General features: G+C 36.6%; 1 protein-coding gene across 1 annotated transcript in view; it reads left to right on the top strand.

The window, feature by feature from the left end:
• OTOGL (otogelin like) overlaps positions 1-17,629 on the top strand; it is a 131,249-nt gene extending 113,620 nt beyond the window's left edge. Inside the window, exons 44-58 of the mRNA XM_084796611.1 lie at positions 34-175; positions 1,086-1,271; positions 2,200-2,412; positions 2,806-2,910; positions 3,181-3,288; positions 4,425-4,526; positions 4,824-4,928; positions 5,014-5,054; positions 7,514-7,577; positions 8,602-8,780; positions 9,288-9,392; positions 10,990-11,109; positions 12,246-12,291; positions 16,157-16,236; positions 17,036-17,629. Of these exons, the coding sequence (XP_084652737.1) occupies positions 34-175; positions 1,086-1,271; positions 2,200-2,412; positions 2,806-2,910; positions 3,181-3,288; positions 4,425-4,526; positions 4,824-4,928; positions 5,014-5,054; positions 7,514-7,577; positions 8,602-8,780; positions 9,288-9,392; positions 10,990-11,109; positions 12,246-12,291; positions 16,157-16,236; positions 17,036-17,236 (1,797 nt within the window). The 3' untranslated portion in view covers positions 17,237-17,629. The remainder of the gene's footprint in view (positions 1-33; positions 176-1,085; positions 1,272-2,199; positions 2,413-2,805; positions 2,911-3,180; positions 3,289-4,424; positions 4,527-4,823; positions 4,929-5,013; positions 5,055-7,513; positions 7,578-8,601; positions 8,781-9,287; positions 9,393-10,989; positions 11,110-12,245; positions 12,292-16,156; positions 16,237-17,035) is intronic.
• Positions 17,630-25,150: the final 7,521 nt, after the last annotated feature.

The following is a 25,150-nucleotide window of genomic DNA, read 5'->3' as shown; positions in this document are numbered from 1 at the left end:
ACAATTTATTATATATTAAAAATGCGTCTCTAGGTTTCACCACGGGACTTTTGCGAAAAGATGTGGATCAACTACACCTATTTCTGGAATTATGAATGTGATGCAATTGCTGCGTACGTGGCTCTGTGCAACAAGTTTGACATCTGCATTCAGTGGCGGACACCTGACTATTGCCGTGAGTGAACACCAGCACAGTGATGACTTGCTATCATCACGGAACGCTCTGCTCTCTACAGTCCTTTCTTCATTTCATTTTTCAGTCACAAACTAACTTAGTCGATCTAAAGTGCGTGGAAAAGGGAAAAACTAATGGCCACTGTGTTAGTGCTTGCTGTAAGCAAGCTTCAGGAATAATTAGGAATTTAGCTCTGTGTGGCCTCTCACTGTGTCACCAGAGGGAATTCCACTCCTAGTTCATCATGAATGTCTTCCATCTCCAGTTTCACTAGACACTGTGAGATTGCCCCCCATCAAGATCGTACCAATTTATGCCTCTTCCCCCAAGCTGAGTATTCATTTGTGAACAGCATGAGTTTTTTTTTTTAAAGAAGAGTGAAATCAACAAGAATTTTCTAAAAACCTCATTTAGAAACTGCTCAGCACTTCTTCTTTTAGCAGTAAATGATTAGCTTTCTACGGGCAGTGCTGTTCTTGTCTTGTGATTTGGTTTGAGTTACACATTTAAGGAACGTTTCTGTGTTTGTTCTGTGCAGAAATTGTATCTCCTCTGGAGCAGGAACGTTGTGAAAGAGACTTGCACTGGATATTGGATATATATACGTGTGTGTGTGTGTGTGTGTGTGTGTGTGTGTGTGTGTGTGTGATATGAATTAAATAAATACTTTCAAGTGAAACATTGAATACAATCTAGATAGTTGAAGAATGCCTTCAAACTCTAAGGCTAGCTTTCTTTGTGGTTGGTTAGTAAATGAAAAATAGTCCTTAAGGAAACCAAAACATGCAAAATTTGCCGCTGTAACCCAGGATGATCTCTCTCTCTCTCTCTCTCTCTCTCTCTCTCTCTCTCTCTCTCTCTCTCTCTCTAAGAATTCATATGAGCAAATTCTGTCCTTTATTGTTTACAGCTCTGAGTTGCCCAGAAGGAAAGGAGTATCAGCCCTGTGTGAGACCATGTGAAGCGAGAACATGTCTCAATAAGTGGTTCTACGGACACTCCTCATGTCTCAATTTAAGAGAAGACTGTGTTTGCAAAAATGGCACCATTCTTCACCGACCAGATAAAACCCCATGTATCCCAGAGCAAGAATGCGGTAAGGACTACACTATAAAATAACCGCACAGGGATACAGCCCCCGCATACATGAAATATCTTCTAGATATTAGAAATATATGCTGTGGGAAATTCATCAAAGATGATACAGGTGTTGGGAAGGAAATGAGTTTTTAGTTTGCTTTTAATATTGCTCCAGTTGGAGATAAAATTAGGTCTTTGGTGATGATGGTTTTTAATCTTTACTTATGCAAATAACTAGGAAAGAACAAGGTAAATAAAGATTTAAAAGTATTTGTGGGGTCAATTTAAATTCTAATTAACTTTGTGTAGGGGTTCACTTTTATCTCTGTAAGATGGAGAAATGAATGGTACTTAGTCCCTAAAGTTGGAACAAGGAGACATAAAATCTTTTTAAAAAACATTTTGTGCATTCAGTGTTTTGAGGAAATAAGAATGTAGGAAATAGTGGATAGCATTATGGTATAGGGAAAAACAGTTAAGTACTATATGTTCATGTTCAAATTATTTCTGGCATATTATCCTCATGGTTGTAGCAGATTAAAAAAGAACAGAATTCTAAAAGTTGCAATACAGCACTCTATCAGTCAAATAGGTCTTAAGTATGGCAAGACAAAAGAGTATTTTGCCATTAATTAAATGCAAGGTGGGGCAGAAAAAAATATAAGGATAATTTCAGAAACAGGTTTGTGACAGCCAGTAAGGAAAGTACCCATAGAAGATTGTGAAAATAATAGTATTTTTCTGTCGACTTTATATTAATGTTGGTTAAAGAAAACTGCAATGCTCTAGCTGAAGAAAGAAGAGAGGAATTTGAAAAAGTATAGATTTATGACTTGCTGTTATATCAGTGGATCAAGTTATGACCCAAAGTTAAAAAAAAACATATGGCTTGACTTGCTTTAGCACACAGTTTTAAATGAAATAACAACGTTGATATTTTAAAGTATGCACTGACAGTGAAGACCAACCCCGAAGTGCTGGGGAGGTTTGGAATGGTGGCGTTGACGAATGTGCCCTCTACAAATGTTTGGAAGATGGAAGCATTATTCCTATAGAGCCTGTCTGTGAGGAGGAGCCCTCGCCTATTTGTGAAAGAGAAGCGGAAGTTGTCATGGGCATTGTTGATGAGTTGACCTGTTGTTCTAAGGAAGTTTGTGGTAGGTATCTGACCTGGAGCCCTGTAGACATGCAAGATACTCAGTCTGAAAAACACGCAGGGCAACAATGAAGTACATCCATAAATGTCCTTTTCTCAAGACAAGTGGTATAATTTCATGTAAAAGAAAACATGCCATAATATTAATAATATTCAGCAACTTATGGCAACAGGCAGGACTCTAAGTCTCTGACTCATGACAATGAGGGATGCAAGAAAATCCCAGAGAACCCCTAGAGCTGGGGCTATCTCACACACAGCCCGGTTTTGTGCGTGATGGTCTCCATCGTAGAAGGGAAATGTGTGTAGCAGAGCCACTTCCCCACTCTGAGCTGGCAGCGGAAGACCCCAGTTGCACTCCCTACTGCTGTAACACTGTGCTGCGTATTTCTAGGCTGTGACATGACTTTGTGTGACAGGACCATTCCAGCATGCACAAGTAGCCAGAAGTTGACTGTTGGCTACAGCGCTCTTTCCTGCTGTCCACAGTATGAATGTGGTAAGTTTCATCTACTAAGGGGATTAAAGCTCACTGTACATTCTGAATAGTTGATTAGACTCTTGTCCTCTAGATCTCTGAAGATGGAATTTACAATAAAAGATTTTGAAGTTTCTAATTCCCAAAAATAATGTGTTTATATTAAGATTGTTACTCAGTTCGAATAGTAAAAAAAAAAAAAAAAAAAAAAAAAAAAATGGTATCGTCTTATTTTAATTCATTTTATTGCCTCACTCTTACAAGTTTTCAAACATTTTTGTGATTCTGCAGAATGTGATATGTGGAGATGTCCCAATATTTCAACACCAGATTGCAGAGAGGACCAGTTTGTGCTTCAAGTTCGACAAGGAGAACCTTGCTGTTTCTACCCATCCTGTGGTGGGTGCTCTAGAGATAGCTTGCAGTGAGAAGAGAAAGGACATGGGGACCCTCCATTTGTTATGAATTTCATGGGACTTTTGGCAAGCAGTGTTATGTTCTATTGTAGGAATGGAACTGAATGAAAAGGGTAAAAATCAGTGCACATTGTAAATAACTCTTGATAATATTACAGGCAGTACTTGCTCCATCAATAAAACTATGAGTATCTGTGCAAAAATGAGCAAAATAAGGAAATTTAATGAGGCAAATATCTATCCTTTTCTAGAGGACTGAACTAGAATAACACACTGTACTGAGGTATACAAAACCAAATCCAAACTTAACTTCTACATATCACCTATGAACTACGGTAGCCCCTACAAAGCATAGGAGTATCCAAAGATATCTCTAAAGTAGCCAGCACAAAGCATCCTGTTTGGTGAACTAGAGAGGAAATAGTAAAGAAAAACCCTCTTCTTCTCCACCTCTAGTTCGAGTGAATTATTATACCAGAAATCAGAAGACATCTCTTGGAAATCTCTTAAATTTCCTTGACTTTAAGTGGCTAGACTAAAATCAGACAAGGATTTGGGGCCAAGTACAAAAGCTCAGGCAGGAGGCAGAAGACGATTCTATCCGCTTTCTGTTCTAGTGTGCCTACATTTCTCATTCTGATTCAACAGACGTAAGTTTTACCACAAGATAGCTGGCCGCAATGAGGCCCCTTTATTAACAGTCTTTGTAAGAACTGTATGCACGAGTCATTTGCCAGAGTCATTCAGAAAAATTTCAGATCTGTGAGGCATGACTGGATAAGTTTCTACTACACTGTTCAACCGTAAATGATACTATTCAATGGATTAAAAAAAAAAGACACAGAGTAAATTAAGCAATGGTATTTTGCTGTCAGTAAGAGTAAATTATTCTGAAGATAACGCCTTATATTTCTGATAGATGTCATCTTTTGCATTGTACTTAGAAAGCATAAAGTTGCATATTTAGGCTATTAAGAGCTATGCATTACTTTCCTACAACCCAATTAAACATGTTATACTTCATTTCGACATGGTTTATAATCTTAACTAACCACTGATTTTATTTTAGTGTGGTGTGACTTTGTTTTTCATTTATTTGTTTGTTTGTTTAACCTTCAGTTTGTAAAACATGCACTGAACCGACTCCACAATGTAGTGATGGGGAATTCCTCACAGTGGATCTGAATACTACACATTTATGTTGTCCTCAGTACTACTGTGGTAAGCCTATTTTTAACTAACTTAAAACATTTAAGTATGAAAAGTGCAAAAAGAGTTGGATGTTTAAGAAGTCCAGTGTATCTTAGTGGCACTGTTAACTCCGACCTCCTTGTCAGGGGTTTTTCTCTGCATGAGCTGGCCTAAGTAGCTCAGTTACTATGGTTAAATAGGCATCCATGCTCTTCTCAGGAGCACATTGCAGATAGAAAGGATGTAGAAACCCTGGTAATCACAGCTAACTAATGAGGACATGCAAGGCCATGAGGTTCATCGTTACCCATTTTTTTTTCTTCCTAGTTTGTGAGCCAAACCTTTGTCCTCCGCCATTACTCAACTGTGCAACAGATATGAATCTGGTGAAAGAAAATATATCCGGACAATGTTGCCCAAACTGGCATTGTGGTAACTCATTTCATATCTTAGAGTTTTGAATTAATGTATTTATGTATTTTGAATCAAGTAAACATGTAGACTTTTTGCCTTCTAGAGTGCAACTGTGAAAATCTTGTCATGCCAACTTGTGAAGTGGTAAGAATGTATATATTTTAATTGCCTTACTGTGTTGTTCAAATTGATATCTCTCCCTTTATCGGCCTCATTTCTGAATTATACAAAGTTAATAGAATTGTCCTTGTCATGTTTTGTTTACATAAGCTGAAATAACAATATTACATGATAGTTAACCCTTTATATTTTATTTAACAAAGCGGCCCTGTATGGTGTTGCCTATCTTTAATTCTAGTCCTTGTGAGGCAGAGGCAGGTGGGTTTTTTTTTTTTTTAGCTCATTTCATAAATAAGGAAGTTGATGCCTGCAAGGGTAAATGACTGACTGAGGTCAGAAATCAAAAGGTGCATGGGGGTGAGAATGTGGGTGTGCTGAGTATTTATCCTGTACTTTGGTAGCCAGAAGAGCACTCATATTAGATCGGGGGGAATTCAAATCAAGATTAACATCATTCAGAGCTACTCTAGTAGCCTAGAAGACACTTCGTCACCATTTGCTTTCTGTTTAGTGTAAACCAATATTGCAATGAGGATGACGTCATGTTCAATTTGAAAAAATAGGGTCATAACACATATTGAAAGGGTAGGCAATATAAGGACCACCATACACTGACTGTGGTGATGTGAGTTGGTGCACACACTTTCAGTAATGGTTCACTAGGTTGGACAGAGCAGCCACCTGGTCCAACAACTCACACACAAGAAAGAAAATTAATACCACACAGAAACTTGTTTTTTTTCATATCATAGTAGCCAAAGAATAAACACATAATAGCCAAAGAACAATGATGCTTATGCAACAGAACACCATGTTACTGCATTTAAATTAAGGATTTGCAAATAGTATATATATCTTGTTGTTGGAATTGGGTCCTTACAAGATAAAACTACAAATAGATATATGGATATGATCTTAAAAGACATAGAGAAATAAAGGAATCTTATAAAACTATGAGGAAATGCTGTACATAATTGTGCCTTTGATTATTAAAAGTGAAAACCTGTGGTAAGGCACAGAAACACCAGGCAGAGCCTTTATTTCAACTTCAGAATACCATTTGCGTGGGAGAGAATTTGATTAACTGTTTTTTAAATTTTCCACTTTTAAAATTTTACTTATAAATCTTTGGAATTGTCTTTAGATTAAAGTCATAGTGAATTAGCACTAATGAAACTACTATTTATAAACCACCATAAAATATAACATATTAGCTTGTAGAAAAAAAGTGACTTTAAGATGGTTTTGTGAATTTATCAGGATAAATTATTTCTATGGATAATCAAATTCATTTTTATTAATATATGTTATAAAAATTTAAGGCACTGTAGAAAAAGACATGCTTACAAGAAAAATATTAATCCTGGTCCTTTGATTGCTTAGAGGATGCTAACTCATTTCTAACAGTGTGCGTTATGAGTCTCAGTCATGATAAAAAATTAGGAATAGTTCCATGTTATACAGTACTCTTGGGGTCACACCTCAATCCTGACCTTTTTATATACACTTCTTTATTTTTTTCAGTGTGAAGTGGCCAGCAGTATCATATTGTTTATTTACAGATGAAGGAAATAAGACACACATTGGTTAAACAATGTGCACTAGTTTGTATAGTAAATAGTGAACCAAGTTCTGCATGTTGCAGTCTTGCTCCTCCGTTGACTATGAGACACTGTCCTAGAGTTGCTGCTATCTGTATCCCATGGCTGCCTTGCTGGGCTGCAGTCTTCACTACTCTGAACTGCCTCTAAAGAGCAGACGGGTACATCTCCAGGGCCGCAAGCTTCTTTTCCTTCAAATTGCTCTCTGCTGGAACCTAAGACTCAAACAAATACAGGACTGTAGAGTAGGAAAAACTGTTAATAAGATCATGACATGACCTTCAGCTATTTAATAGATAGGGAAATTGAACTACAAAGAGGTAGAATGGTCTGTGCCGGGAAGATGGCTTAGTGGGTAAGGTCACCTCACAGGTGTAAGGACCAGAGCTAGGAAACATAGTACCCATGTAAGGACCAGAGCTAGGAAACATAGTACCCATGTAAGCACCAGGCAGGTACCTCACCTGAATACAAGAAGCAGAGGTAGAAGATGGCCAGGGAAAGATACCTACCTGGACTAGCTGGCTTGATAAGCTCTGAGGAAAAGTGAGACACCTTGCCTCAGTGAATAAGGGGGAGAGTGATCAAGGGAGACACCTATTGTCCTCTGGTTTCAACATGCATGCACATTCCAATCCACACACACAAGACGTATATGCACCCCCCCCACACAAACATGTATACATACCTACCCCCATACAGTCACTGAGTAATCAACAATTATATTTCTTATTGTAAATTTTTTTCTGAATGTTTGGCAAACAAGCCCACTCAATAGCAAGATTATGAAGTATCTCATAAGTGTCTACCTTGGTACAATCATTTATAATATGTATTTTCAAAATGATTATGATGAATCACGTGATAATTTCTTTCTAAAAGGGAGAATTTGCTGCAATAGATAAAAACTTTCAGAGTGACTGTGGATGTGACCAGTATCTTTGTGGTAAATGTTTTTTAATATTTTAAATATTTAAATAATAAATGTATATTATTGGTATCTGTTGTTTAGCACTTACATATTTTTGAAATATTTTCTTTTTTAATATATATATTTTGAAATATTTTTTTGAGAACTATGGCATTCATATTAAGTCAATTGCTAATATTCTAATACACAATTATTGCTTTTCCTTCATAATATCTCAAAATGTTCTGAGAAATTTGATAATAAGAGAAAAGTTATTATTTTTACCACAGAATTTTTAAGAGGACATGGGAATTCTTTTTCCATGTCACCTTAAAACATATTATCTAAACTTCTGGGCATATTTTTGTTCATTGTCTTATGATCAGCATTAGCATTTCAAGGCATGAAATACTAGATTTCATACTAAGTATTAATGGAATCATAGAATGCAGAATATTTCTCTAATGGATGAACATGCTTCAATTTTTTGTATGAGCAAAGAAAGGCAGACCCTAGGAGTTAAAGGCAAGGAAAGTTTCTGGGTTATATCAAGCCCTCTCCCAGCCTGCTTTAATATGCCATCATTCAGATACCATGGGACATTATCCTAGTAGCACTAAAATGGAATCATTTCTATTAACATAAAAATCATTAAAGTCACGAAATGCTACAGAATCCCACCATGAAGGGTACTTACTATTATTGAATTAGACTTTGAAACTGTCTAGATTCACAATTGACAGTGGTCTTGATCTGTGTCTGGGGAAGGGACAGCAATACCTTGCTCATCCCTGAGACCTCATACTTCTGGAGGTTGCTGTAAAATATATCTTTTGGAACATGTGATTTTTAAGATTAATTTTTATTACACATTAAGGGATAGCTATGCCATTGATGTTGGTAAATAAATTCTTGTGTTGATAAAAATATATAATATCCTACTTGATTTTGAAAATTTGGCCCATCACAATGAAAATGTGGTCATAAACATAAGTTCTATTGATTGGATAAATACAAAAGGCAATATTATGTTTTTTATTGACTTCTTTTTTTTTAATAGAAAAGGATGAAGTGTGTGTGTTTCAGGAAGTATCAGTATTGAGTCCTGGTCAATCTCTGATAAAGGATTTGGAAGGGGACTTTTGTTACACAGTAGAATGTCTGGAAGAGAAAGATAATCATACAGGCTTTCATACTTTGAATGTTACCATGGTGAATTGTTCAAAAGACTGTGATGTGGTAAGTATTATTGTAAATTGCTCTGGTGACCCTGGGAGTTAAATTTTTCCTGCTAGAGAATTTGAACTTGTGTATATTTCATGAGTTATACTTGAATAGTTCCTCAACACTCTATTATTTTACAAGATGTGTATTTAATGCAGATTTTCACTTTACTATGAATGACCTTGAGTTTCCAGAGTGGCCACCCACAGCTTTCTTGTTTGGTTGACCTAAGATTGTTGCACCTGATGGATGAATGTTGTCAGGTAGACGCAGAGGTCAACATCTACTTCATCTCTAAGCTGGCTACATAAAGCCAATTATTGTTTGAAGTTTTTCAGATTCAACTTTAGGAATGCTTACAAATGTTGAGAGAGAGAGAGAGAGAGAGAGAGAGAGAGAGAGAGAGAGAGAGAGAGAGAGAGAGAGAGAGAGAGAGTTCTATTTGGAAGCACCTTCAGAACTAACTCATTAAAATGCTTGTATTGATGTATGGCTAATACTATGTCTGCTCATTATATGCAGCATCAGACATACATTCCATCTCCCAGTGATTATGATTGCTGTGGAACCTGTAAAAATATATCATGCAAGTTTCATATGGAAAATGGGACATCAGTTGTATATGAGGTATGTATTCTTATTTCCTGAATATGTTCTATGAAGAGTAACACTTCTAATGGCACTTTCTTTTTTTAAAATATTTTAAAAATACATTTTATTAATTTATTCATATTACATCTCAATGGTTATCCCATTCCTTGTATCCTCTCATTCCTCCCTCCCTCCCATTTTCCCCTTACTCCCCTCCCCTATGACTGTTCCTGAGGGGGACTTCCTCCCCCTGTATATGCTCATAGGGTATCAAGTCTCTTCTTGGTAGCCTACTATCCTTCCTCTGAGTGCCACCAGGTCTCCTCATCCAGGGGATGTGGTCAAATATGAGGCACCAGAGTTCATGTGAAAGTCAGATCCCACTCTCCACTCAACTGTGGAGAACGTCCTGTCCATTGGCTAGATCTGGGTAGGGGTTTGAAGTTTACTGCACGTATTGTCCTTGGCTGGTGCTATGGCACTTTCTTAAGATGATTCTCTTGAATTGTATTAAAAATGTCATCTGCATACATTGCACACCTGTACACAGTGTACCTTTCGTCACACATTAATATATTTTGCTCTATTTTAATCTTTTTGGTATTTTTTTTTGTAAAATAATTTGTTTAAAACTGATTCCTAAGGTAATTTTAACATAGACTTTAACATTTTTCCAGATACGATTTCCAGGAAAAGCTGGTATCTAATGACTACTGAGGATAGTAAACTTAGTATTTTTATGAAGCCATTGATTTTTAATTTTTGATCTATTAAATATCACTATTTTCTAAAATATTTATCATCATCATCATCATCATCATCATTATTCGTTTTTGAGAAAGGGCTTCTCTGTGTAACAGCCTTGGCTGTCCTGGAATTTTCTTTGTAGACAAGACTGCCCTTGAACTCACAGAGATCTCCTTGCCTCTGTCTCTGAAGTACTGGGATTAAAGGTGTGCACCACCACATCTGGCTGAGTAGTATGGTTTTTAACCTCTGAATTTACAGATTATTTTTGATTGTGGTTCTTAAATGATCTGAAGCTATTCATAAACCAAGATTGGACCTAGAGCAGTGATTCGCACCCTTCCTAATGCTGAAACCCTTTAATACAGTTTCTCATGTTGTGGTCACCCCCACAACCATAAAATTATTTCTTTGCTACTTCATAACTGTAGTTTTGCTACTGTTATCAATCAAAATGTAAATATGTGATATGCAACCTTAAATAGGTCATGATCCACATGTTGAGAACACTGACCTAGGGCAAAGTGATTAGGTTTATCTAAATTTTTACTGGTCTACAAGGAATCTTCAAGAAAGAGTTTGGCTGTACTTTTCTATTATATCCAAAAACCCTGCAAACATTATTATGCAACTTTTCAGTTTCATTATGAAACCAAACACATACAAGCATGTAGTGTGTGTGTGTGTGTGTGTGTGTGTGTGTGTGTGTGTGTGTGTGTGGTATAATTTCAAGATACAACTGGGACATTTTCAGACGAAATGTTAATGTTCCAATAAGCTCTCTATCTTGTATTGAATTTGATTAAATAAAGCTTTAATTAATGAAGGGTTCTAAGAAATGTTACAGATCTTAGCATGCATAGCAATAACTCTTTTTTATTCATAGGAGGGGAGCACCTGGCACTATAACTGCACCACGTACGAATGTGTTAAGACTGATGAGGAAGCAATGATTCTAAACTACAGCATGGTTTGCCCTCCTTTTAATGAGACTGAATGCAAACTGGTTTGTATTTTGTTATATGTAAAGAAATCCCTCATTAACTGTAATTTAGGAATTACACATTAGTATGTTTTCCAAGGTCCTACAGACACTGTGGCTTATTTACTATGGTGGGTGGTTTCTTTCTTTGCATAGATAAAATCTGTTATATTTCTTTAATTTGCTATTTTGAGTTCAAATTTGACTCTCTTAGAATGGATACTTTTTTTGCCTCTAGGTTTTCATGTGTATATTCAAGGATAATTGAAGAAGCCTTTGATCAGCAAACTCAGGCTTCCTATTATTATAGATATATGTGCTACTTAATTGAGTTTTGCCTTCTTTCTTTTCTTAGACAAACATATAGCTTTATCATGTCATTAATGCATCTGGATCTAGTAACATTTACCCTGCTTCTCTGATTCAGGCCACTGGAGAACTTGATGTTTTTTGTTTTTTGTTTTTATTTTTAAGATTCTATAGTCTTGCTCCATTTTACTCTCTATTTTCTCAGAGAAAAATCTATTGGGAGAGATTTTTTTAAGTGTTATGAATTTTATTTTAAAACAAACTATTTCTAGTGTTAGTTATTTTGACAGTTAGTCATTAATGATTAATGGAATTTATTCAGTTGTATAGAGAAATAGCACAGCATCACTGATTTTTTTCTTTGTAGTTAAAACCTTTAATTGTGATGGTTAGCAAGCTATCACATGTATTAAAGTTATATTTAAGTTCTGGAAAATGAGGTTTGTTTGAAAAATAAAATATTTATTAAAGACACAATGTGCCTTCTTAACATTTGCTATATTTAGAAATTTAATTCAACTAATTAGTATAGTTTATATTATTTTTGGAGTTGAAAATTAATGAAGGATAGTTGGAATAGCTTTTATTATTTTATTGTGTTAAAACATAGCATTGTGAAAGCATTCCTTAAGTACTTTTGTGCCTTTTTGTATTAAGGTAGAGACAATGCAGTGTTTAACAAAATATTGTGTTCCTTAAAAATTCTTATTAGGAATCAGTAACTTCTAATTATTTTTCTATAAAGGCTTTGTGTCGCTGATAAAATATTGTGGAAGTTGGCTTTCAGTTCCAAGTTAAGAGAAGACTGATAAACACTGCATCTCTTAACCTTTGCATTCTTCTTTTCCTAGAACGAAGGGATTGTAAAGCTTTATAATGAAGGCTGCTGCAAGATCTGTAAGTGAGGACATAGTCCACGCAGCGATAGATTAGTTTCTGTGGCTCAGACTGTTGTTGTGTTCTCATAGCAGTCTGTTCCTAAGATGTACATTGTAAAGTCTGTCATTTAAATGCTTCTGTGATGTGCGGTTGATAGTCCTGTAACCCAACCTTTGTCTTATGCGATGTACATAAACGCTTTTACTATTACATTCATTCATTCATTCATTCATTCATTCATTCATTCATGTATTCACTTTACATCCGGATTCAGCCTCCTCCCTCTTCTCCTCCCAGTTCCATGCTCCCACCTTCTTCTCTCTTTCCCCTTTCCCGTTTCCCTTCTCCTCAGAAAAGGGGCGGCCCCACCACCAACCCACCCCAGCACATCAAGTGGCATCAGGACTAAGTGCATCCTCGCTCACTGAGGCCAGACAAGGCAGCCCAACTAGACACAAATGATCCAAAAGCAGGCAACAGAGTCCGCATCAGAGACAGCCTCACTCCACATGAAGACTAAGCTGCCCATCAGTTACACACATGTCGGGGGCCTAGGTCCAGTCCATGCATGCTATTTGGTTTGTGGTTCAGTCTCTGTAAGCCCCCACGGGCCTAGGTTATTTGTCTCTTTTGGGCCTTTTGTGGAATTCTTGTCCGCGCTGGGTCCTTCTATCCTTCCTCGTAGTTTTCCAGATTTCCTGAGCTCTGTCTAATGTTTAGCTATTGGTCTCAGCATCTTTTTTTATCCTGCTGCTGGGTGAAGCTGCTCAGAGGACAGTTATGCTAAGTGCTAGTCTGCAAGCATAGCAGAGCATCATTAATAGTGTCAGGGGTTGGCTCTCTCCCATGGCGTGGGTATCAGGTTGGGCCAGTCATGGGCTGGTCCTTCTCTCAATCTCTGGTCCATCTTTATCCTTGCATATCTTGTAGGCAGGTAAATTTAGGGCGGAAGGTTTTGTGGGTGGGATGGTGTCCCCTTTCCTCCACTGGAAGTCCTGCCTGGCTAGGACTTCAGTCTCCATTTCCCCCAGGGCTAGGGTTCTCAGCTAGAGTCACCTGCATGTCCTCCCAGGAGCCTACCCTGTGTTGGTCTTCAGCTTGTCCCAGAGATGCTTGTTCCCTCATGTTCTCTCCTTTCTCTCCGCCCTCTCACCTAGACCCCTGTTCTCCTCACATCTGATCCCACCCTGTTTTCCTTCCCCATACTTCCCCCATCCTGTTCTCTCTCTATCCACTTCAATGTCTAGTCTAGTTCCCTTTCTGAGTAGGATTCAAGGATCCTAGCTTGGGCCCTCCATGACACACAAACACTTTTTTTTTTAAAGATAAATTTCTTTACTGCGACACTTTGTAAAATTCATAGCCTATGATTTTCTTCAAAATCAAGATACTTTTATGTGTACAGCTGTTTTACCTGCATGATGTCTGTGCATCATTTGCATACAGTCACTGCAGAGGCAAGAAGAAGGTATCAGATCCCCTGGAACAGGAGTTACAGAAGGTTGGGTGCCATCATCTGGGCGCTGGGAATCAAACCCAAAGTCCTTTAGAAGAGCAGACAACCATCTTAACATTTTAACTCCTCTCCAGCCTGTAGCCTAGGATAGAGGCTTGAATTGGTTTGAATTTCACAGTCGCTATTTGCTTGGAATATGCTCAGCTACACAAACTTAAGTAGATTATGATAACAACGGCATTGAGATGGTGATCTGGACATTCGGGTGTGTATGGTGCCATCAGACAATTTGGACAAATCTCTGAGTCTGTACTTCTGAGAAATGCTGATAGTGAATTACATTTAAATCCTATATTTAGAAATGTTCACAGTAATTAGTTAAGTACATGTAATGTATCTCATGTTTGTTTTAATTACAAGTTTATCTTGTGGCAACTTTGAATTGAACTAGATCAAAAATTGAAATAGAGAGCTATTTATGCAACACACAATTTTTACTTTTTAAATATGACCTTATATGAATACAAAAGTAGGAGCTTTAAGAGAAATTACACAGGCAGCAATTTAAAATTTATGTAGAGATGCTTTGGAAAAGATTATAGGATAATTTGGGTTAATAATGCCATCTTAGAGGGATGAATTGTTAGATATAAGCTGAAGCGTTTCTAAAATATGATTTCTGAGCATCCCGAAGGACTAAATCCTGTGCATGTATAAAGATAGATTATTCATTTTGCACAAAAATCCACTTCAATAAATTCTGGAATTATTTTCAGCTCAAAGAGCTTAAGCAAAATGTCCAGGTCATATTTCTTGTGATTGGTGATGATGGGCTAAAATTTAGTTCCACTGTATATGAGCCCAAAGTTAAGTCATATATAAGCCCTGTGCCCCCTCCCCTCCAAAAAGTTCAGTATTTTACAACTTCAGTGTGTTACTTTCTTTCTATAACACAAAATCTAACAAAGCAGGTGGCTTAAATATCAGAAATGTATTGTTTCATAGATCTGGAGTTCCCAAACTTAGATGTTGACAAGCTGCTTTCTAAAGAGTTCCTTGACTTACAGATGACTGTCTTCATGATTGTATCACGTTTCTCTCCACCTCTCTCTCCGTGTGTGTGTGTGTGTGTGTGTGTGTGTGTGTGTGTGTGTGTGTTGCATTTGTGTTTCTTTAACTTTCCCCCTCCCTTATTTTAGCGTCAGTCATGTTATGTTATAACCTACATGCCTATCTCATTCTCATCTGACTGTCTCTTTATATAAAGACCGGTGGCCAAATAAAAATCACATTCTATAACTCCATTGAACATAGGAAGATTTGAGGGGACTCAATTCAACTGACAAGAATTATACTAATTGGGCCTTGGGAATAGAGTAACATACATTTTAGTTACTAGAATCTGATGAAACAACCAATACATTTTTTCTGTTAATTGAAAATAAGCATTGTTCATAGGGTATCAAGTCTCTTCTTGGTAACCTGCTGTCCTTCCTCTGAGTGCCACCAGGTCTCCCCCTCCAGGGGACATGGTCAAAGGTGAGGCACCAGAGTATGTGAGAAAATAATATCCCACTCTCCACTCTACTGTGGAGAGTGTTCTGTCCATTGGCTAGATCTGAGGATAGCCCTTGAGATGTAACAAGAATAAATTAATAAAGGAGAAAAAAAAGAAAATAAGCATTGTTTCATTCAGTATTCTGTGAGTCACATATGAACTAGTGTGTATTTATTACCATATCAGGAACACTGGAATTAAAATTAGCTGTAAAATATAAAGAGGTTTACCTTTATATATTCTTATTTCTTATTCCTTTGACAGTTTTATTTAAAACTTTTTGTATATGAATCATTTTTATATATTACATATTTACACATAATAACAGTTAAATCTAAAAATTCATTATTCAACATGCATTACATTTTTGACTAATGGTAATAATTATTATGTTAGGATAACAGGTAAAAATGAAAAAAATTATTACTTTAGAAGATACAAGTTATATGGAAGGAGAAAATAGATATTGTGCATACAGCAGCTAAGATTAGAGTTTGAAAAAATATGATACTGACTATATGTTTTAAATAACTACATCAATTTCTCAATCTAATTATATTCATGTTTTAAATGAATGAAGTATCATACATGGAATTTTAATACTAATTTATTATTATTTTAGTCATGCTTAGGTATGTGTGTCTATGTGTTAGTGTGTCCATGTGAGTGTGGGGCATAGAGGGGCCAGATGTGTCAAATTTCCTGCAACTGGGGTTACAGAGGGCTGTGAACCATCTGACAGGGATGCTGGGAGCTCAATGTATCTGGAATAGCAGCAAGGGCTCTCAACCACTTAACCATCTCTCCACCCCTTACATGAGATTTTTGATGAACACATACATTTTCTTTTCTTTTCTTTTCCTTTTAAGGCAAACGAGAAGAAAGAATATGCCAGAAACTGATCATTAAATCCATCATAAAGAAACAGGACTGTGTAAGCCAGAGCTCTGTAAGTGGAAAACAACACTGGTTACATAAAGAGTGTGTGTTTCTGGAAATCTGTATCACTGACAAGGGACACTGGCAAACTAGACAAGATGATGGTGACATAAAGCATTTGACTTTGAGAGTGTCCCTATACTTTAATATTAAAATATTTTGTGTCTGAAGAATTATAAATTGTTCTTAGCATAAATAACCAGTAGTTCTAAAGGATAATAGAAATCTAGAGAGATAGAAGTACAATTTACATATATTTCCTACTTTTAATCAGGGAATGTAGTTCAAGTTATTACTTTACTCCTTTTAGTATGGCCTACTTAATTCTATGCTGAATGTGCAACAAAGCACGACATCAGTGACAATAGGACTATTGGGCTAGGACTAAGTTATTATTCCATTTATTCAGTCATGCTTCGACAAGTCATTCTTTGAATTATGTAAGCATTGCTGTATTCAATATGACCATGTCACAACCTTTTGGTGTATGTACAAATCATCTTGTACTATTTCCACAATCTTTTAAGTATACAGAAGATTGGAGAATGAGACGATATATACCCTATGATCATATAGAGGGGGAGGTAATCCCCCTCAGGAACAGTCATAGGGGAGGGGAATAAGGGGAAATTGGGAGGGAGGGAAGAATGGGAGGATACAAGGGATGGGATAACCATTGAGATGTAACAAGAATAAATTAATAAAGGAGGAAAAAAAAAAAGCAAAGGTCTTACCGACTGCCTGGAGGAATCGAATAATCAGTGTTGGCCGAATGTTCAGATTTCTTTCTTCATTAATTGTGCTTGCAGATCAGTGTTGCATCATGTGATGGAAAGTGCCCATCAGCTACAATATATAACATCAATGTTGAGAGTCACCTGAGGTTCTGCAAGTGCTGTCGTGAGAATGGAGTGCGAAACCTGACAGTGCCTCTGTACTGTTCAGGAAATGGCACTGAAGTTATGTACACCCTCCAGGAACCAATAGACTGCACATGCCAGTGGAATTAAGCTCTTGCATTCAAAGAACGCTACACAACAGTGTCATGTTAGGCAACATTACCTTTTATCATGAATATTAAGGCATATGGCAGACTTACACTGTATAGCAATAATGTATTCTTAAAACTATTGGGTTTTGACAACATAAAAGTGAGTACAAGGTGTGTACAGTTTTAATGGAAAAATTACATTTGTTGTTTTATTTTAGTGAACAAAATTATTCCAAATCGTTTAGCTGAAATGCTGTCACATTTATTATTGCAAAGTGGAACAAATTTAAATATTCCTATAACATACAAGACTGCACGGCAGAATGCCTTTCATTTCAGTCCGCTTTCCTGTTTTCTTTTTCAAAATCTTCCATAGCTTAACCCAAAGTAGACTTTAATTTCTGCTGTGTAGTCTCATTGAGGTGATTAGTTATACTTGGCTGACAGATAGCCATTGTCAGCTGTGTTTCTTAGAAATAGAATGTAGAATCACAGGATGGTAGCATAGTTAACACCTCAACAAATGCTAGGAATGTTTTTGCAGATTCCTCTCCTTTTCAGATGTGTCATTTCTATAACATTTCTGTGACTTCTACAAATATATGTGGCAACAGTGTGGTGAGTTTATGTTAAGAACTATAGTCATTTCTAGGTCTTTTTTTCTTTGTAAATGATTTCATGTTATTTTATTGTAAATGATACAGCAAGGTGATAAAAATAAGCCACAGAATCTTCCCTATTAAGAAGTGCTGGATAGAATTAAAAAGTTTAAGCCCAGTATCCTTTTGGAATGCTACACATGTATTAATAATTCTTTCAATAATAAGGAGGAGAAAAACAGTGTCATTCATTATATAGAGGAAGACTTAGAGCTATATTTTTATACCATGAAAATTATTAATTATATTGCTACTATTTAACATTTAGTTCCTTTATTTATCACTGGGGACTGTTTCTAAATATACATGTACACCAGGAGCCCTGAGAGCTATTTTACCATTAAAGCCACTGGTTTGCCAGTGAGGTGATTCAGAGAAAATTATCTGAATATATTCATCATGTTAGAACAGGAGGCTGGCCTTTGAAACTGCAGCGAATCACTGACATTTGCAAATAATTTGCTGTGAGATCTTTGCAAATTTCCAAATTCTTTCTACCAGGGAGTATATAATAATTCAAGTTTTTTCTGTAGTAAAAGAGATAGATAGATAGATAGATAGATAGATAGATAGATAGATAGAATGCCTTAGTGTCCCTGTGAATACCAATGAAGTTCAATGTCAATAAAAGGACATTAAAATTTCATTGAAAAGCCAATGCTTGGGGGTTAATAGGCTAGGGCCAGCTTGAGCTAAGTTCCTTGTTTTCAAACATTTAAAAACCATACTTAGAAGAAATACTGTAACCATGAAGCACTTGGATCTCCAGGGTTGCATAGCAATGGATGAATAATATTATATGGGAAGTCCCACTGTCTACTGTACATGAAAAATGACTTACCTTGTTTGTTTTAATATCAGTATTTTCCTTAGATATAATCATTTCTGTTATCTGTGTTATTAGCATATAGAATGAATGAAGTGCTTTTGTTTAAATATATTAAAACTTTACATAAAATTGCCATGGACCTCAAATAGAAGTATGTAATATGTTACCTATCACTTTCTTTTTAGTTTCACTCTCTGTTGAATATCGATTATTAAATATCAACTGATCTTCAAACCTATTTGTGGAGAGAAGAGAAATATTCTTCTTGTACTTTATAAACAACAAATAAAGTAAATACATGTTGAAGGTCTATGATGTGTTTGATGCTATATACATACATATACATATATATATGTATATATATATATACATGAAGACATGAAAATGTACACGAATATAGTGTAAGATATCTCTCAAGTCAGCAGAAAGGCAAAGACAGACTTCCAATGACATCTATTGGAACGGTTGAATAGTTACTTGAACAAAAATAATTTGGGTTTATATATCCACTGACATCAGAGAAACTGAAAAAGAATCCATAATCTCTATGTGAAATGAACCAATAGAAGTTCTAACAGAAATGCAGTGATGAAATTAGCTGCCATCTTGTACTGGGGGAAATCATTCTAAGTTTGACTCAGTACATAGCATCCTCCATGTGAAGATTAATAAATTTAGTAAGAAAATGGCACAAGAAAGTTCTGCATAAAAATAAGAAATGCTGAAGAAAGAGCATGAAACTGGGGTGATGATGTTTTATGGACAAGGCTGACATTCCTGCATGCAAAGAGCACCTGAAAACCTATGTAGAAGATGAGTGAAAAAAAAGAAGGCTGTATGCAGATTGTTAGGGAGAAATAAATTGTACTGGTGAATGATGAAATACAATCATTTTCCTACCAGGCTAGTAAACATTATGATTAATTTATACTTTGTTTTTAAAAAGCCCGAGAAGAATAAATATCTCTCATATTATTAATGAGGACTAAAAAAGGGTAAAAATCTTAAGGAAGATTTAGCAATATATATTAATATTTGGAGAGGTTTTTGGTTTGACCATCCTACATAGGATCCTACATAGGATCCTAGAAAACAAATGCATGTGAAGGCACCCAAGGCTAGCAATTTTAATTGTAAAACTTTGTAGTCACCCCTATAAGAAATGAATAAATTATTTAAATCTACATGACGTAATATTATGACTGGATGAAACAGAAGTCTATATATTCATATATACTGGTCTCTAGGTTTCATTGCTGTGAAGAGTCACTGTAAGCAAGGCAACTCTCATAAAGGAAAACACTTAATTGGGGCTGGTTTACAGTTTCAGAAGTTTGGTCCACTGTCATCATGGTGAGAAGCTTGCAGGCAGACATGGTGCTTGAGGAGCTGAGAGTCTACATCTTGATCCACAGTCAGCAGCAGACTGTGTGTCACACTAGGTGTAGCTTGAGCATAGGAGACCCGCCCCCACAGTGACACACTTCCTCCAACAAGGCCACACCTCCTAATAGTGCCACTCTCTCTGGGCTAAACATTGGAACATTTGAGTCTATGGGGGTCCATACCTATTCATCTTCCACAGCTGGGTTATAAGAATTTAAACCCAGTACCTCATTTTTGTGTGGAAAGCACTTTAATCACAGAACGACTTCGTCGGCTGAAGGTAGTCTTTATATTTCGTTTTCTAATTTTTACCAAAATATCCTTACATATTTGTGGAATATAGTATGATTATTTGGTACATGTCTAAAGTAGTGTAACGATAAAATCAAGGTGATTTTACCTTCTCAAACACTTGTCATTTCTTTCTGTTGTGACCCTTTGGACTAGACTAATTACTTTGAAATATGTTATCAGCTATTGTAACGCATTGTTAATTTGCTATGCTGTAGAGTACCAGGGTACTCTGTCCTTTTGGCTGGATTTGGGTGGTTGTTATCTAGTCTCTCCACCACCTTTCCTGCCTGTCTTTCCCGGCTTCTAGTATCACTGTTTTCTCCTCTCCTTCCATGAGATCAAAGCGCTTGTGTCTACAGATGAGTGGCAGTGTTTGGTACTGGTCTCTTTTGCCTAGTTTATTTAATTTTCTATGATAAAAAAAATCTTTTCTGACATGTGCTATAATGGGAAGAGAGAAAGTGTAATGGTAAAAGCGAAGCAAAATCTAACTTGGATTGGGTGGAAAGTAAAGGGTCATGTCTAAAAGATGGGTGATAGGTTGAGACCTGAGGCTGAATCAGGAATCAGGTGAGGAAATGTTTTGAAGGGCAGAAGAGGTAGGGTGGGTGGGAATACAAAGATAAAAATGAGGGGATAACAATTGGGATGTGATGTGAATAAATTATAATAAATAAAAAAGTTTTTATAATAATGAATAAAATGACCAAAAGACCTGTGGTGAGAAATAAGGACATCTGGGAATCTAATCCACATGAATGTCCCTTTTAGGAATTTTGATGATTTTTATAGTACAAGATGTGGCTGATTAAATGAGCTGGGAGGCCAAATAAGTAGGCATTGATGAAATACAACTACTTTAGATTAGGTGGAAAATGGTAGGAGGTACATGGAGAATGTTGTATTTTATAAGATGTGTTTTGGAGGTAAAGTCTAAAGGACATGGTAATTGTAGTGGTGCAAATCAAGGTGTGAGAATCTCTCTTCAGTGGATGATTAAATAGGTGGATAGATGATGGGAATTTGCTGTGTCTGTAAAGGAAAGACTTAGAATTTAGTTTCTATCCTGCTGTCTGGTCTATGAAACAACTGAGTGAAATTATTAGTATATGCTCATTTCCATTGGTTTAGTGACAAGAAGAGAGACTCCTGTTTGGAGGTGTTAGCGAAGAATCTGTATAAAAGTATGGGATGAATGCTGGTAAAGGCAGCACTATTGAGAAAGGAAAACAGGACCCAAAATTAAGTAGAAAGGCTCTGCCACTTATATACCTTATAAAAACAGCTAAAGAAGGAGGCTGAGAAAGAATGTGTGAGGCTAAATTAAACCTTGGTATAGTAACGGAGAGGTCGTAACAGTCCAGGGAATGCAAGGGATGGAAGTTATCTGTTAAGTGCTAATGGGGAAACCAATTTACAGAAGCAGAACTCTCTTCTTCTTCTTCTTCTTCTTCTCCTCCTCCTCCTCCTCCTCCTCCTCCTCTTCATCATTGTTATTATTATTATTGTTATTAATATTATTTATTGGAAGTGCCATGTTGAAATGCCAGAAAAGTGATTGACGGGTAGTGAATTCCCAATGTGCTCAAGCCACTCACTGGACCAATGGGCTGCTCATCCTTCTACATGTGACAGCACTCAGCACTTTGGACCTTGATGCTTGTTTTCCTACCCAGCTAATAAGAAACCTGGTCAGGAACCTCACAGAATATGAGTGTGGGCATAATGTACCCAGGCCCAGGCTTTGAATTTTCACTTTTTTGAAGTACCACTCTATTTATTTACTTGTTTGTTTGTTTTTTTGTTTTCAAGAAGATGGACTCCTTTCCTCCTTCCAGCAGCTCTGGGTTCTCTTCTTTGTGGACCTCCATAGAATTACAGCCCATGAGTGGCCCAGAGCACTAGGTAAAGGACTCTGACAAAGATCAGGAATTCACTTCCTGGAAGATGAACTCTGAGCTGTGAGTGACAAGCGAAGAGCCAGCAGACAAAGTTGCTTCTTCCAGATGTGAGGCTTCATTTGGCTTTTGAGTTATGACTGTTTTCTGGTGGGTGTGTTTCACTATCTAGTCATGGCTTCTGCTTGATTTATAGCTCACCTGCCTTACCTTACTTCTCTCAAAACAGTTCCTTCCGGGGTCTTTCCTTCAGTGTATGCACATATATTTGTATATATTTCCTGATTAGCAAGGGGCTATTATAAGATAAAATAATTTTAGCACATAAAAATCAAAAAAGAATTTTAACTGTTTCCTGTGCCATTTAGGGAAGAAGAATGGGAATCAAATTCTCGTCAACTGTTCTTATAAATAATGCATTTCTGTCTTTGTGGTTATTTTTTTGCTTTCTTTTCTCCCAGCCTTCTCTCATCTTGAACAATGTTTTCTTTAAAATAAATAATGTTGAAATTCTTAGAATTTCTGTTTTGGGGTCTGTGGTGCTTCACATTGGGAAAGCCCAGGCAGGAGGATCACAAGTTCAAAATCAGCCAAGGTTACATAAAAGGTTCAAGGTCAGCCTGAACTACCTAGTGAGAAGCCAATCTTAAGAAACCACGGTATATGGGTAAATCTCAGTGATAGGATGCTTGTTTAGTATACAAGGGCCAAGAGTGTGATTCTCAACACACACACACACACAGACACACACACACACTGGCATGCACACATACATACACACTCACATACACACACATACACAAACTCCACCCACACACATACACATACATACATACATACACTCACACAATACACACACTCACACACACACATACACACACACATAACACGTTTAAAATTTTCTGACATGCTCATCCATGAGAGTGTGAGGTAGAAGGATTGTGAATTTTAGACCAGATTGAGCTACAAAGGGAACCTTGTCTCAAACAGCAATGACAATGATATGTATCTTTCAAGAGCTGACTGTATTTGCCATATGGTATTTGTATTGGGTGCTGTCGTGTTGCTGTAATAAATACCATGGCCCACAGCGACTTACAGGAGAAAGAGCTTACTTTGGTTTATGGTTCTGGTGGGGTTAGAGTCCATTATGGTTGGGAGGCGTGGCAGCAAGTGTCAGCGATGGATGCAGGAGCAGGAACCAGAGAGATCACACCCTCAAACACAAACAGCAGAAAGAAAAGAAACTGGATGTGGGGTGATGTTATAGACCCATGAAACCTGCCCGCAGTGACATATTTCTTTCAGCAAGATCCTACCACCTAAACATTCCCCAAAGCCCCATCAAAGAGGGATCCACTGTTTAAATACATGAAACTCTGGGGGGATGGTGTTTCTCATTCAAACACCCACAGCATTCTATTAAAATGATTATCATACTATTTTAACCAGTGTCTTGAGTGAGATATTTCTATATTTTTCTATTAAACTCCATAAGGGTGAAATAGAATTAAAGTCTCAAATGACATCAACATGGAAATTCTTAGACATGTCCCCAAGTTTGCCTTCTATTGACTACTTCTAAATCAAAGCTTTACTCAACAAATTTGTTTCCTTCATCTTTCATCATTATCATATGTTCCAGTTAGGCAGGAATAGATAAGTTAATTCAAATAATAAACAAAAGATATCCATTCCTAGGGCATAGGGGATCTGAGTTTGTGAGGTAATTCAACCTAGTTATATATTCACTGTAGTTTTTCTTTTGTCTATTCTTCTTTATTTATTTTCCCACATGGTAATTTCACAGTACCCTATAGAGAGACAGTTTTGCAAACATCAATTTACCTGTCTCATCTCCATCTTTCAGGCTACCTTTTAATTAAAATAGTCTGGCATACATGTTTATATTAATAGATGAATTCAAATTAATTACTGATTTATTCAGTTCATTTGCTCTGAAAAGGAGAAAAGACAGATTAGGTATCTTGGGGTTCTAATGCCTAGCAAGGGAAAAGAAGCCCTTAATAGGAGTTAAAAGGTTTTTTTTTTTGAGTCTTTGTAGAAAATTAATTATCATGCAAAACTTTAAGATCAATGTTCATATTACACAGAGAACAACACTAAAGTTTGGAAACCTAGGTATCTTCAAAAATATTTTAAAATGATTTGTGGTTATGCAGATTCAATAACTCTCTAAATATTGGCTAAGTGTCTAGCCTAGAAAGCTCAATGAATGGAGTAGATCCACACATATTTTCATATCCTAAGGCACTGTCACCGTCAATGGCTGTGCATTTTGAATGTTTGATTGTTATTTCTTATCTAAGGTGCAAGACAGTACTGAAGAATTTTGCCTGTTGATTAGCAAAGCACTATCATGATCACTTATTGAAAGTATCATGGTTTTCTGAGCAAATGGATAACAAACAAACAAACAAACAAACAGAACAAATAAAAAAAGAAAAGAAGAAGAAGAAGAAGAAGAAGAAGAAGAAGAAGAAGAAGAAGAAGAAGAAGAAGAGAACGCAGAGGTGTGGATGTGACCAAAATACATCGTAGACACATGTGAAATTCTGAAGTATAAACAGAAAACATTACTCAGCTCTCATGATGGCTTCCAAATTTGTTCATTTTCATCAAAACTTAAATGCTGATTCAATAGCAAACGAAGTATTTTCATAGCGTAGGACCTTCCCATTGTTGGCATTCTTGAAGACTGAAAGGGTACACAGAGCCCTTTGCCCACCTGGGAGTTAGGCAATCTGAGGATGGCTTATTTGTAAAGCTGCCTGATTTCAGTTAGGTTTTGTGTTTTGTTTGTTTGTTTTTGCCATCTTAGGCTTCTAATCTAGGTACAGACACAA

The sequence above is a fragment of the Acomys minous genome (genome assembly GCF_964271855.1).
Source record: "Acomys minous genome assembly, chromosome: 9".
Lineage (NCBI taxonomy): Eukaryota > Metazoa > Chordata > Mammalia > Rodentia > Muridae > Acomys > Acomys minous.
The sequence above is the reverse complement of the archived record's forward strand: the minus strand, read 5'-3'. Positions and strand labels throughout refer to the sequence as shown.